This window comes from Bolinopsis microptera, chromosome 6, assembly GCF_026151205.1.
Source record: "Bolinopsis microptera isolate Bmic1 chromosome 6, MBARI_Bmic_1.0, whole genome shotgun sequence".
Taxonomy (NCBI): domain Eukaryota; kingdom Metazoa; phylum Ctenophora; class Tentaculata; order Lobata; family Bolinopsidae; genus Bolinopsis; species Bolinopsis microptera.
The window spans coordinates 5,681,520-5,694,328 of NC_087077.1; the positions used below are offsets into that span (position 1 = coordinate 5,681,520).

Sequence of the window (12,809 nt, forward strand, 5' to 3'; positions counted from 1 at the left end):
ATCTATCTGTGTCCACCTCCTTTCTCAGTCGCGAGTGAAAGTGGGCCGGCTTTCAAGGTGACGAAAAACGTTGACTGAGCAGATCCTGCCGGAAAACTTAGAAATCAACTTGATGATCAACTACGACTGAAGAGCCAGAAACTACGAAATATTATATCAGTTCAAGTTCCCTCCTGATTGTTTATTGTTTATATTACATTACCCCGAACAATATGAACAAAGACGACTCGTACGACGAGAGTATGGTTACGGAGTCAAATGAAGAGCCAGTTAGATTTATACTGACGGATCAGGTGATGAGGACATTGCGTAGGGTAGCATACTAGCATGTGTTAATTTACAGATTCTGACACAACAACTTTTGTATCCTTTTATAGCTGTACTGATTACAAGCCGTCTCACCATAATTAAAAACTGCAGCACTTAACTCTGACACTAAAACCTGGTATCCGCTACTTTATAGGTATTACAATACCTATTTTATAAATATAATTACAATAGTATGTACAAGCACAAACACAGCATAAGCTTACCCAACAAACCAGCTTACCCAACAAACCAGCTTATTTAATTTTGCCTGGGCTATTATATTGACTATTGAGGTTTAATGATGATATGGAATTGAATTCTATATAAATTTACACTATGTGGTTGGGGCATTTTGCATAATAAATATGGTTACTACTCATATATATCATATTATTTGATTGGTATTCGATTTCTGATTATTTCTTAGGAATATGATTATTATATCTCAATTTGGCTTTAGTATAGGTAGGGTGCCCCGCTAAAAGAACTGGATTCTTCCAGGAAGCATCCCGTGCACAGACCTTGGTCTACATATATATTAAATTATTAACCATTCATTCTGTATGTGCACGAAAATTTATTTCAATCAAAAAACTAACTCTGACACTATAACGACCCCATGGTATCCTTTATTGATTAAAAGCACATCTCACCTAACAAACTGGCACTTTTAACTCTGACAGTGTTTCATTGATTAATTAATAACGAATTAATTGGCACTATCCGTCGCGGAGTCGAGTCCGCGGCGGAGCCGCCGGACTCCGAGCGGACTCCGAGCGGACTCCGGCGGAGCCGCCGGACTCCGAGCGGACTCCGGCGGTGCTCCGCCAAAATGTATTTACAGTGGACTCGAGTACATTTTGGCGGACTCCGAGCGGAGCCGAGCGGACTCCGAGCGGACTTTAAAGTCCGCCGCGGACTCCGAGCGGCTCCGCGGCGGCTCGGTGGAGTGTCCGCCGCGGACTAAGCCACTAGGCGGACTCCGGTCCGCCGCGGACTCCGGCGGAGTGCTTGGCGGACTCCGCCGGACTTCTCCGCCAGACTTGAATCCGGCGGAGTCCGGCGGAGCTTGGCGGAGTCCGCCAGCTCGGCGGACTCCGCTCGGAGTCCGCCGGACTCCAACAGAGTCCACTGACTTCCGACCTCCGTCTTCCGACCCTCGGCTAAATTTGTCACGTGACATACAACATAGCATTTTGCAATATTGTGGTCAGATGAAAAGGTCGCTAGTGATAAACCTTAACCATTACCCTCACAATGTCAATAGTGTACAACTAGGTAGTGCGCCATCGACAGTGAGCCGCGCGTGCCGACTGTAGGATGGTTTTTTAGCGCTAATTTCGGCCAGCAAAATTTTCTTCAAACAAATAGATATAGAGTATCCTTCCCGACCTCCAATTGCAACAAAAATTGGTAAGCTTACTCATAAACTTACAAGGAAAGTGTCCGAAAAATTTAAAGCATATCCAACCATCAGACATTATGTTACAGCTAAAAGCAGCGTATTTTGCCCCATTTTTATTACTATATCAACTCCGATATCCACCAAATTTTTCGGACAGTTGTGAAAGCCCAATTGAGCAATTGGAAGGTCGTCGCCAATTTCCAGAATGATCTCATTTAAGGAACTGAAGATAAATCCGAATAATACGACAAAAATGGTCAAATTTGGACGAATTTGGTCAAATTACGCGACTTTTACAGCTACTTTTGCTCCAAAAGCCGCGCACCATCAAATAAATATGGCACCTAGGCGAAACTCACTGATCTTTCCAAAAAGGTATAACAAATTTGGTATTGTGAAAATTCTCACAGTCTCTAGAAAAAAATTTTTTAAATCCAAGCAACTTTATTTTTATCGTGCACCCCCTATAAAAAGAAACCTAGCCAGAGTGGAAGTCGGCGCCCTCATTAAATTTTTGGAGAAAATCGCTCGCGCTCGCCAAAATTTGTTGGACCAGGACGATGTCCTAGCCTGGCAGCTCATTGCGCGTCGCAACGAGCTTCGTTGTTCGTCGACGTGCGACGAGCAACGAGAAAAATTGCGTGGCGCGTCGGGTGGCACATCTTAACGGGTGATACGCGTATAAATTTCGATCGCTGACGTACAGCGAACATCACAGCTGCGAGTGGCGTCAGCTAGTAGGATTTCATCCTACAATGCAAGGCACATCGCGTTCATTTAGCTAACCAGGTGCTTTCGCGCCGCTGCGGGCGCGCTTGTTCCACAAGTCATTTCCGGCGGTTGCGCGCTACTGCAAGCGAGAGGGCTATAGTTAGAGCAACACATCGCGCCACAAGCCAAATATTTATCAACATCTTGACTAGCTACGCGGTCCTTTTCCGCATGCGCTCGCGCTTTACTGGGCCGCGCTCAGCCTGTCATTCCGCCGAATCTCTATTCGTTGTTAATGAACATGATAGCCTGAGGTCCCCAGGTAACTCGCGCTGTGCTCAAAAATTGACGTCGTCAATCAATCAGCATCAAGATTTTAGTTTTACATTTGACCTTTATGTCAAAAAATCTTTGAATTTTCAATCGGTGGTCGATGTTACCTGAGGACCTCAGGCTTCGTCCTTACTTCGTCACAGGACGATCGGAGCTCGAAGAGCGTAGAGAGTGCTGGCTGGCGTCGTCCTGTGATGGTCGACGTATTTTTGCTTGCTGGGATCCGGCCGAATGACGCCACATGCAACGTGTAGGGTAAAACTAAAAACGCTTCCCCATATGAGATAATATGACAAAAAATGTTTTGGTCACGTGACCAGTCAATGACATTGATATTTCGCTGCGGACGGTTTGGTGGAGGGTTAGGGTCAACGTTTATACATTATAGGGTCAAAGTTAGGACTTGAGTTGTACACTATTGACATTGTGAGGGTAATGGTTAAGGTTTATCACTAGCGACCTTTTCATCTGACCACAATATTGCAAAATGCTATGTTGTATGTCACGTGACAAATTTAGCCGAGGGTCGGAAGACGGAGGTCGGAAGTCAGTGGACTCTGTTGGAGTCCGGCGGACTCCGAGCGGAGTCCGCCGAGCTGGCGGACTCCGCCAAGCTCCGCCGGACTCCGCCGGATTCAAGTCTGGCGGAGAAGTCCGGCGGAGTCCGCCAAGCACTCCGCCGGAGTCCGCGGCGGACCGGAGTCCGCCTAGTGGCTTAGTCCGCGGCGGACACTCCACCGAGCCGCCGCGGAGCCGCTCGGAGTCCGCGGCGGACTTTAAAGTCCGCTCGGAGTCCGCTCGGCTCCGCTCGGAGTCCGCCAAAATGTACTCGAGTCCACTGTAAATACATTTTGGCGGAGCACCGCCGGAGTCCGCTCGGAGTCCGGCGGCTCCGCCGGAGTCCGCTCGGAGTCCGCTCGGAGTCCGGCGGCTCCGCCGCGGACTCGACTCCGCGACGGATAGTGCCAATTAATTGAGGACGAATAATTGGAAGATTTTTCACCGACATCGGGATTAAGCCGGGATACCGGTCGAACCTTAACCGCAATCATAACAGTAGCCTCAGACCGGACCGAAACAGTTTTTGCCCCTAATTCTTTAGGGAAGCATTTTTACTACGTCATCGACCGGGTGATTTGGAATCAGCGTCCAAAAATACACCGGTTCAGGTTATTTTCATACCCTGATTAGGACCTTTTTATTTCACACAATATTTTATTGAGACGAGCGATTTAGTAGGAGCGGATTATTTGAATTGTTTTGATATGGTGCGATGAAAACCCCGTTAATTTATTAAAATGGTTTTAAAATCGATGGTCATTCTTGTTTCTCAATTCTATGCGAAAGATTAAAAACTTGATAATCTAGTTGAGAACTTTATATTGGCTGTAACTAATACTATAAGTGCCTCAACTTTGACCCGGGGATATACTTTAATATACTTTAATATACTTTAATGTACTTTAATATACCTATATTATCTCCATTAAAATTTTGAACCATATTAAAGTATATTAAAATGTAGGTTTTTTTCCAATTTTGACCCGGGAAATACTTTAATATACTTTAATATACCTATATTATAAAAATATATGTGAAAAATGTTGTGGGGGGGGGGCCAACCATATTAAAGTATATTAAAATGTAGGATTTTTCCCGATTTTGACCCGGGGATATACTTTAATATACTTTAATATACTTTAATATACTTTAATATATCCTTATCTCCATGGAGGCCTACATCAAAAATTGTTGCCCAAAATAAGCTTGAAATGCAATTCTTAATCGATTCCAAAAAGTTCTTGAAAAAATATTGAAAACTGATGGAGTTATTTCAATTTTAATGAAGTCATTTTGGCTAGTATTCCGAACCGAGATATTATGTGCAATTTTCCCAATTTTGTTCATGGAGGTCTTTTTACTTAGTATCCACTATATTCAACAAACACTGAGTTATATCTTTCACATAGAGTTAGTCTCATTAAAAAATATTGAAATTTTATCGAATTTGGGCAAAAGCCAATTTGGGCAAAAGCGTATGCCCAAATATGGGCATATTTTTTTAAGCTCATAGCTCAGCCAATTTTTGACCAATCTGGATGGAAATTCATGTACTAGTCCTTAAACAGGCTTATCTTGCGAATCTGAGTGAAAAATATAGTTCATCATGTAAATCTTAACGAAAAATATAAATCTTCTAATTGTAGGTATATTAAAGTATATTAAAATGTAGGATTTTTTCCGATTTTGACCCGGGGATATACTTTAATATACTTTAATATGGTTGCCCCCCCCCCCTGTTGTTTTATTTCATGTATAGATTAGATTTACCTTTCATGTAAAGTTAGTCTTGTTCAAAGATATTGATACTTGACCGATTTATGAGCCAAAATAGGCCTATATGAAGTATGAGTTCAGGGGACTAGCAACTGGCTTATCTTCTAATCTACTAATTGTAGGTATATTAAAGTATATTAAAATGTAGGATTTTTTCCGATTTTGACCCGGGATATACTTTAATATACTTTAATATGGTTGGTTGCCCCCCCCCCCCCCCCCCCCCCCCATATATTATGAATTTTAAAACATATACCTGTTGTGAACTCGGAGATCATAATAACAGTATTCACTATTCATGGGGTTCCGGGTTGCTTGACCAAAGAGACTAAATTAGTTCCCCACAAAACTCTATTTCGAAAATATAGACAATGACAACCTTTAACATTTTTTAAGTCCAATTGCAAATGACAAAAGTGTAGCAAAGTCTGCTGATTACTGACAATTTAACAGAAACCTTTAAACCTAGAGGGGATATTAAAAACATATAAGTGATATGCAAGGATTTATTTAGCAGGAGCTTTCAAAATATTTATGTAAATCGTCTTCAGCTGACCTTCAGATGACCTTCAAACACCTTTAAAGTTGTCTCCCTTTGAATCATCCGCCGAATGATCTGATCAGCTGCCGAATAAAAGCAACGAACAAAGAAACATCCGCCGAATGATCTGATCAGCTGCCGAATAAAAGCAACGAACAAAGAAACATCCGCCGAATGATCTGATCAGCTGCCGAATAAAAGCAACGAACAAAGAAACATCCGCCGAATAATCTGATCAGCTGCCGAATAAAAGCAACGAACAAAGAAACATCCGCCGAATGATCTGATCAGCTGCCGAATGATGGCAACGAACAAAGAATCAGGAAACAGTAAAATGAAATGATTGAACAAAGAGATTAAATTAATTCCCTCCAAAAACTCTTATCCAACGAGAAAATATTGCACTGATTATATATGTGCAAATGCAATGTACGAGTCTAACAGTTGCAGTAACTAGACATGACTAACACGTCGCGCGCGGCATCAGAAATATAGGAGGAAATCTGGCACCACGATTTGTGGTGCCAGTTTGTGGCCATCTATAGAGCCCTCTTTTGCCGCCTACGGCGGTCGCGCGCTACTGCAAGCGAGAGGGCTCTGGTTAGAGCAAATACATACGAATTAATTCAACTTCAGTTAATAATCTAATTTGGAATGATTCATATTTCATACAGTGTAAGAATTGAAACATTTCATACCAAAATGATCATAATATCGTAATATCATAACATTTCTCACCATCTAATTCTACATTAAATCCGCAAATAGATCCAGTTCACTGACAAAGTTTTCAAAGGCGGCATCGGTTATTCCTGCTTTGGAAAACCCTTTAATTATGTTGTCTTTTCTAGTTGATAGAAAGTTGTAGGTGTCTATGATCAATTCCGGCTCACAATTCCGCCTTTTCACACTAGCAATTGTTTACGTTCAAGTTCATGTCAGTAGAAGCTGTTTTTAAAACTGTTATAGCCAGTCGTGGCTTTCATGTTTACATGAAATCGACATGGCCGAAGCCGGATCTTAGCGACAAGCTCAAAGTTCAACTGGATAAAGATAACAATGACGACCCTTTTGCGGTAGCTGTTATTAAGATCAATAACACGAAAGATAAATCAGCAGCTGGAGAAGAGGTGGGACACTTTCCGAGAGAAATAAGCAGGCATGTTCATTTCTTCATAAAGTTAGGCGGGAAAGTCGATGTCTCTGTTTATGAGCAACTATAAAACACCTGTTAGAATTGTTGGAGCAGAACGCTACAGTATCAGGAGCAGAAGCAGCGAGCAGTTCTTTGGACAAAGCTATAATTAATGAAGGAGTAGTCAGAAATTCCCCGGAGTAGTCAGAAATTCCCCGGACAAAGTTGATAAGGTTGTCTATTACTGGGCCGCGCTCAGCCTGTCATTCCGCCAAATCTTTATTCTTATATGTTAATGAACATAATAGCCTGCTAGCTGCGAAGGATTGACATCGTGAATCAAGACAAGTAACATCCGTCAAAATTGGACGAAATTTTTCGCAGACGAAAAGTTTTGTGAGCAATTGACGAAATTTTTCGGACGAAATATTTCGGAATAGTTTTTTTCGCGACGAAGGTATATAGAGGTGAATACGTGATATGTAAACGACCCCTTTACTTATTTGAAGTGGGATTTGTAGCACGATGCACTACCAACTACTTAACTCAAACTGGGCCGCGCATCCAATATAATGCTTCTCGCTACATAGCTTCGCTAGATCGGCGAGATGCACCACTGGGCCTGGCCGAGCTGTGAAGACTGAAGGATTGACATTGTAGGTTTACAACCTACCAGGACGCGCGCCGAGTTGGACTCGTCGACGGTCCAATATATGGAACAGATATTTTACGAGTATCACCCGTTAATATTGACATCGTGAATCAAAAGTGGGGTACGATAGATCGATGGGCTCACATTCAACATTGTAGTTGCACTTGTAGGCCCGCCGCGCACGAGTGCACATGCACGCGGCTTTATCGTGACTTTCGCCCCGATACTGAAACGACAATGGGGTCACGGTGTGATACAAGCTACAAAATTTTACTACATACTACATACGTAGTATTACTACGTAACAGGTAAGTTTAAAGAAAATCGTATATTATATTAGATTATTAGGATCTGGAGAAAATTGAAAATTATTCATATTGTAAGTCATACTTATAAGTTATTTGCTAAAACATTTTATTTTCGACCTTTTAATCAGGAACAGATTAGTTATTAGCATAGCCGAAAGTCCTTTTAGTTTTAACGACCCTCTAACCTATACAATATACATTGTAGCTCTCAAACAACATATATTTATCAAAATTTATCATGCGAAACTTGTCAGGCTTAAAGTTAACGGTGAATACCATCGCCCGTAGTATAACTAATTCATAATTTTGTTGTTTGTGCCATGGACGAAAAAATAAAAATCAAGCTGTTTATAAACCTTCAACTGTAAAGCAAATCACTTTATAGTATTAGGTAGTGCGCCATCGACAGTGAGCCGCGCGTGCCGACTGTAGGATGGTTTTTTAGCGCTAATTTCGGCCAGCACAATTTTCTTCAAACAAATAAATATTAAGTATCCTTCCCGACCTCCGATTGCAACAAAAATTGGTAAGCTTACTCATAGACTTACAAGGAAAGTGTCCGAAAAGTTTAAAGCATATCCAACCATTAGACATTATGTTACAGCTAAAAGCAGCGTATTTTGCCCCATTTTGATCACTATATCAACCCCGATATCCACTAAATTTTTCGGACAGTTGTGAAAGCCCTATTGGAAGGTCGTCGCCAATTTTCAGAATGATCTCATTCAAGGAACTGAAGATATATCCAAATAATACGACAAAAATCAACGAATTTGGTCAAATTTGGTCAAATTACGCGACTTTTACAGCTAATTTTGCTCCAAAAGCCGCGCACCATCAAATATGGCACCTAGGCAAAACTCACTGATCTTTCCAAAAAGTTATAACAAATTTGGTATTGTGAAAATTCTCACAGTCTCTAGAAAACAATGGTACAAAAAATTTTAAAATCCGAGCAAGTTTATTTTTATGGTGCACCCCCTAATAGTATCACAATATACAACTTTTATAATACGTAACAAAATGTATAAGCAATAAATTATATGTACACACCTGTTTAACAATGCAAAATATATACACTCAAGTACCAATCGCTTTACAGATAAAAAATACCGTACGAAAAATAATATAATTTAGTTTTTCATTTGAAATCAGATTTAACATTATGCCTATTTCCTAACCAAACACGGATAGTCGATTCATTACTGTTCACGTTTAGAAATACTGTGGACACCGGAACATATTGATACTGGTTAAGTTTAACCTAAAATAGCGATTCCAACTAGGTAGTTTCTTTACGTGTTGGCAAAGTATTAAAAGTTGTTCACATGTCTAGATTTCCTTATGCCGCCTTCATCAAGGTACGGTTGTAATTGTATCTGACAAATAAATAAGGGGACGGGGGTTTTAGTTCCAGCGTGATTTTGTACAAGCAAATATGGAGGAATATGTTAGACCCCATTAGTTCACTTATAATTACTTTTCAGCGCACTTGCCCCATTAAGGACTTTCAATTTAGTCGTCATGGGACTAGATCTTCTCGTTTTGACGCCGAGTTTTGGTGTGAACGGCTTCAGGGTCAAATCCTGAATAGAACAAATTATTCGAATTTTAGGGAAAACGGAAAACGTATGGGAAAATAATGAGCTATTTAAAAGATTTGGACCCACATGATTAGCAGTATATAATGATAATATGAACCGCCCCCCCCCCCCAGATTAGCAGTATATAATGATGATATGACCCATATTACCTCTGAAGCTACACTCTCAATCTCCACAGCGTCCAGTATGGAGAGGGGGTCCAGAGAACCAATAACTGGGGCCTGCCGACTAGGGGGCACATCTGTTAACTCAAAACAAGGAAGAGAATGGTAGACAGCAGGGCCCTCGTGGGTCTTGGGGCCTGGTTTGTGTTTGATGTGACGCAGTCGTGTACCTTCTTGCTCCTGGTAGTCCAGATCTAGACTGGACGAGAAAGAAGAGTTTTTATTGAGGGTTACGCGAATACTAACAGATTCGTGCACATTGTTTTCTGTTGGAAAATTATAGAGTTATGTTTTTAAAAAAAAACTTGTTTGAAAAGACGGATTATGAATGTTTGGTGTTCTACTTACTCGACGTCATGCAGATCGTTCTTAGTGTTTTTCGAGTCTTTGTATTCCGGTGTGGTGTCAATGGACTGACGGACCTTATCCGGAATGTCAATTGGCTCTGGAATTGCTAGAAGTGAGATATGTTAAAAGCTTGAATTGTGATGAAAGGAAAATCAACCCGGACCCCTGCTACCTGAATAAAATTTTAAATCGACAATCTTAAACAGAGACCACCAATATTTGATAGAGAGGTTCATATTGTTCAGTTTTCTGAAAGCATCGCACAAAGTTACAAATCTTCTTCCTAATTTCTTCATCGACTGCATACTATCAGTATCAATATACTGTCGGGTATAATCTGCATACTTTTGTAAAAAACCCAACAAGTTCCAACCTGATAAGACGTCCCTGGGTACTCTAGGGTGAGCGAATGTGGCGGGATCATCAATATCCCATCTAGTTGTCTGTCCTAGCGTGCCAATGTAATGTCCCTGAAATTTCAAGACAAATTATGTTTTTTAAAAAATTATTTAATGAGATTTTTATGTTTCAACTGCCTTCCCTCCCAACAACTTAAATAACAGATTCTTTGACTGGCAATTAAAATTACCTGTAAGATAATTATATTTTTCATTTCAGTTACCTTTCCAGTCCAGAGTCTGACACTGCAATCGTCACTACCAGACAGCAGGAACTCACACTGTCCCAACCCGGAAACGAACTCGAAACACTTTATAGTAGAGGTGTGAGCCCGGAACTGGGAGAGGAGAGGAGGTGGGGATCTTTCTATTCCTGTTGGGGGAGAAGGTTCTGGGTCGGATCAGGAAATCGATAATCAATATTCATGTGGCATTGTGTTTTTAAGATTAGCGACTTAAGATGGTGTGCATGTGAACAATCTGAAACAGGATAATTGAGAAGTTTGGTGAGGTGATGATGGTAATCACATGATTTTTCAAGCTTCCGATCAAGCTTAATCTTAATCGTAATTATGACATTTTTTCAGTTTCAATGAAGTTTTATGTCGAGCACTACCACACAAAAACCCTTATTATTATATTTCCTCCTCCTGTGACCTATAGTTCCAGGACCAAAACTTTACAGTTTTGACTGAATTTGTCACCTGCAACCAATTAGTCAGTCAACTATTATAGATGGCATATGACATGATTGAGGTGCTGGAAGTTTGATTTCGATCGGAGGAAGGTCACAGCAGAAATCTTAACAAAACGAAAATTCATATTTTCCAATTTCTGTCCCATTTTCAAATATGAAAATTTCTGAACACAGATTTGACAGATTGGATGGACTTTTTGCCCAGAGACCAATAATCAGTTAATTGATGATGGTATGAAACCAAATTGAGGTAATGGAGGTCAAAATTCGGAAGAAAATTGAAAAATCATATTGTTCCATTCTCTATTTGTCACCGAAATGCTTGCTTACTAAACTGACCTTCAGTGCAGTACTCTGAAATGTTGTAGAGCTTGACATTGCCAGCAGTGTCTCCACTTGCTAGCACGGTGTTGTTTCCGTTAACTGCTATTAAGTTAGCCCCGTCAGCATTTGGAGTGAAGTAGCTCATCACTTTACCACCTTTGTAGATGTTCCAGAAGTGGATGTATCCTGAAAATAGGAGGTTATTCTAAATTGCTTCAAGTTAGGAAAACGAACGGGTTTAATTGTTACGCGTAAGAGTACCACACTCCACAGATTTGGGAAGGGCGAATGAAGGGACTGACAGCACTTAATAACTTAATAAACAGCATCTGAAGTCTTAAATTAAATTAGTATTACCTGCAGGTCCACAAGCTACCAATGTAGCAGCCCGTCTGGTTACTCCTCTAGCTGACAGGAACACTAGGGTGTTTACTGCCGCGTCACCTTCCATCGGATCAAACGCTTTCTTGGGATCAGGAGGAGGGGCCTTCAGTCGGCAAAATATGTGCCCTGATACCAGACTCCAGATAATTATCTGTCGAGAGAGGTAGATTTAGTGAGATAGAGACAATTTCATGTTGAGACATTTTTGGAATCATAGACTGAAATTTTCATAGTTGTTACTTTTTCTTTTTTTAAACTGACAAGACGAAGAGTTAAGACTAAACTAGAATTCGAGCTAATGTTATGAATTAATGCATTCAACATCACTCAGCAGAAGGAAGCAAAAAGACTCTCGATCTATTATATCTTAATGAAAAAAACACAAAACTTTATAAAGTACCCTGACATTATAATCAAAAAGAGATGATATTTGACCAAAACCCATAATCATGGGTAGAGTGGACCGCTGCCAGTGTCTCTCTTTCCCAAACAAAAGGAAATGATATTAATTTGATTGACCGTTCTCAAATGCAAAATGATACCGAGAATGAAATCGGTCGCTCGCTTTTCCCATTAATTTACAATTGTAATAGATTAAGAAGAACTACCCGAAGGCAGCTGTACTCAGCAATAAAGAATCAATAAACTTCAGCTAATTCACTAACTACCAGTACCACCCTTATCCCGAAATACTAGGTATATCGACCCGAACGCAACCCAAAGGAATTTTGGCCGCATATCTTGTTACAACATGTGATTGATTGTAAGCCGTGAATGAATGGGAAAAGCGAGCGACCGATTTCATTCTCGGTATCATTTTGCATTTGAGAACGGTCAATCAAATTAATATCATTTCCTTTTGTTTGGGAAAGAGAGACACTGGCAGCGGTCCACTCTACCCATGATTATGGGTTTTGGTCAAATAAGTCATACTTATAAGTTATTTGCTAAAACATTTTATTTTCGACCTTTTAATCAGGAACAGATTAGTTGTTAGCATATATATAGCCGAAAGTCCTTTTAGTTTTAACAACCATCTAACCTATACAATATACATTGTAGCTCTCAAACAACATATATTTATCAAAATTTATCATGCGAAACTTGTCAGGCTTAAAGTTAACGGTGCGGGTGAATACCATCGCCCGTAGTATAACTA

General features: G+C 40.5%; 1 protein-coding gene across 3 annotated transcripts; it reads right to left on the reverse strand.

The window, feature by feature from the left end:
* Positions 1 to 8,914: 8,914 nt before the first annotated feature.
* LOC134817054 (WD repeat-containing protein 49-like) lies at positions 8,915 to 11,789 on the reverse strand. Of its 3 annotated transcripts, none has more exons than XM_063826143.1 (7): positions 11,624 to 11,789; positions 11,282 to 11,452; positions 10,470 to 10,618; positions 10,221 to 10,317; positions 9,848 to 9,953; positions 9,485 to 9,698; positions 8,915 to 9,317 (listed from the first exon to the last, which is right to left on the reverse strand). In XM_063826143.1, the coding sequence occupies exons 1-7, from the start codon at positions 11,715 to 11,717 to the stop codon at positions 9,198 to 9,200; spliced, it is 951 nt and encodes a 316-aa protein (XP_063682213.1). In that variant the 5' UTR covers positions 11,718 to 11,789; the 3' UTR covers positions 8,915 to 9,197. The 3 variants fall into 3 exon arrangements, with proteins under 3 accessions (XP_063682213.1, XP_063682212.1, XP_063682211.1); XM_063826142.1 differs by having other exon boundaries at positions 9,848 to 9,944; positions 10,470 to 10,636; XM_063826141.1 differs by having other exon boundaries at positions 10,470 to 10,636.
* Between the last annotated feature and the right edge of the window lie 1,020 nt (positions 11,790 to 12,809).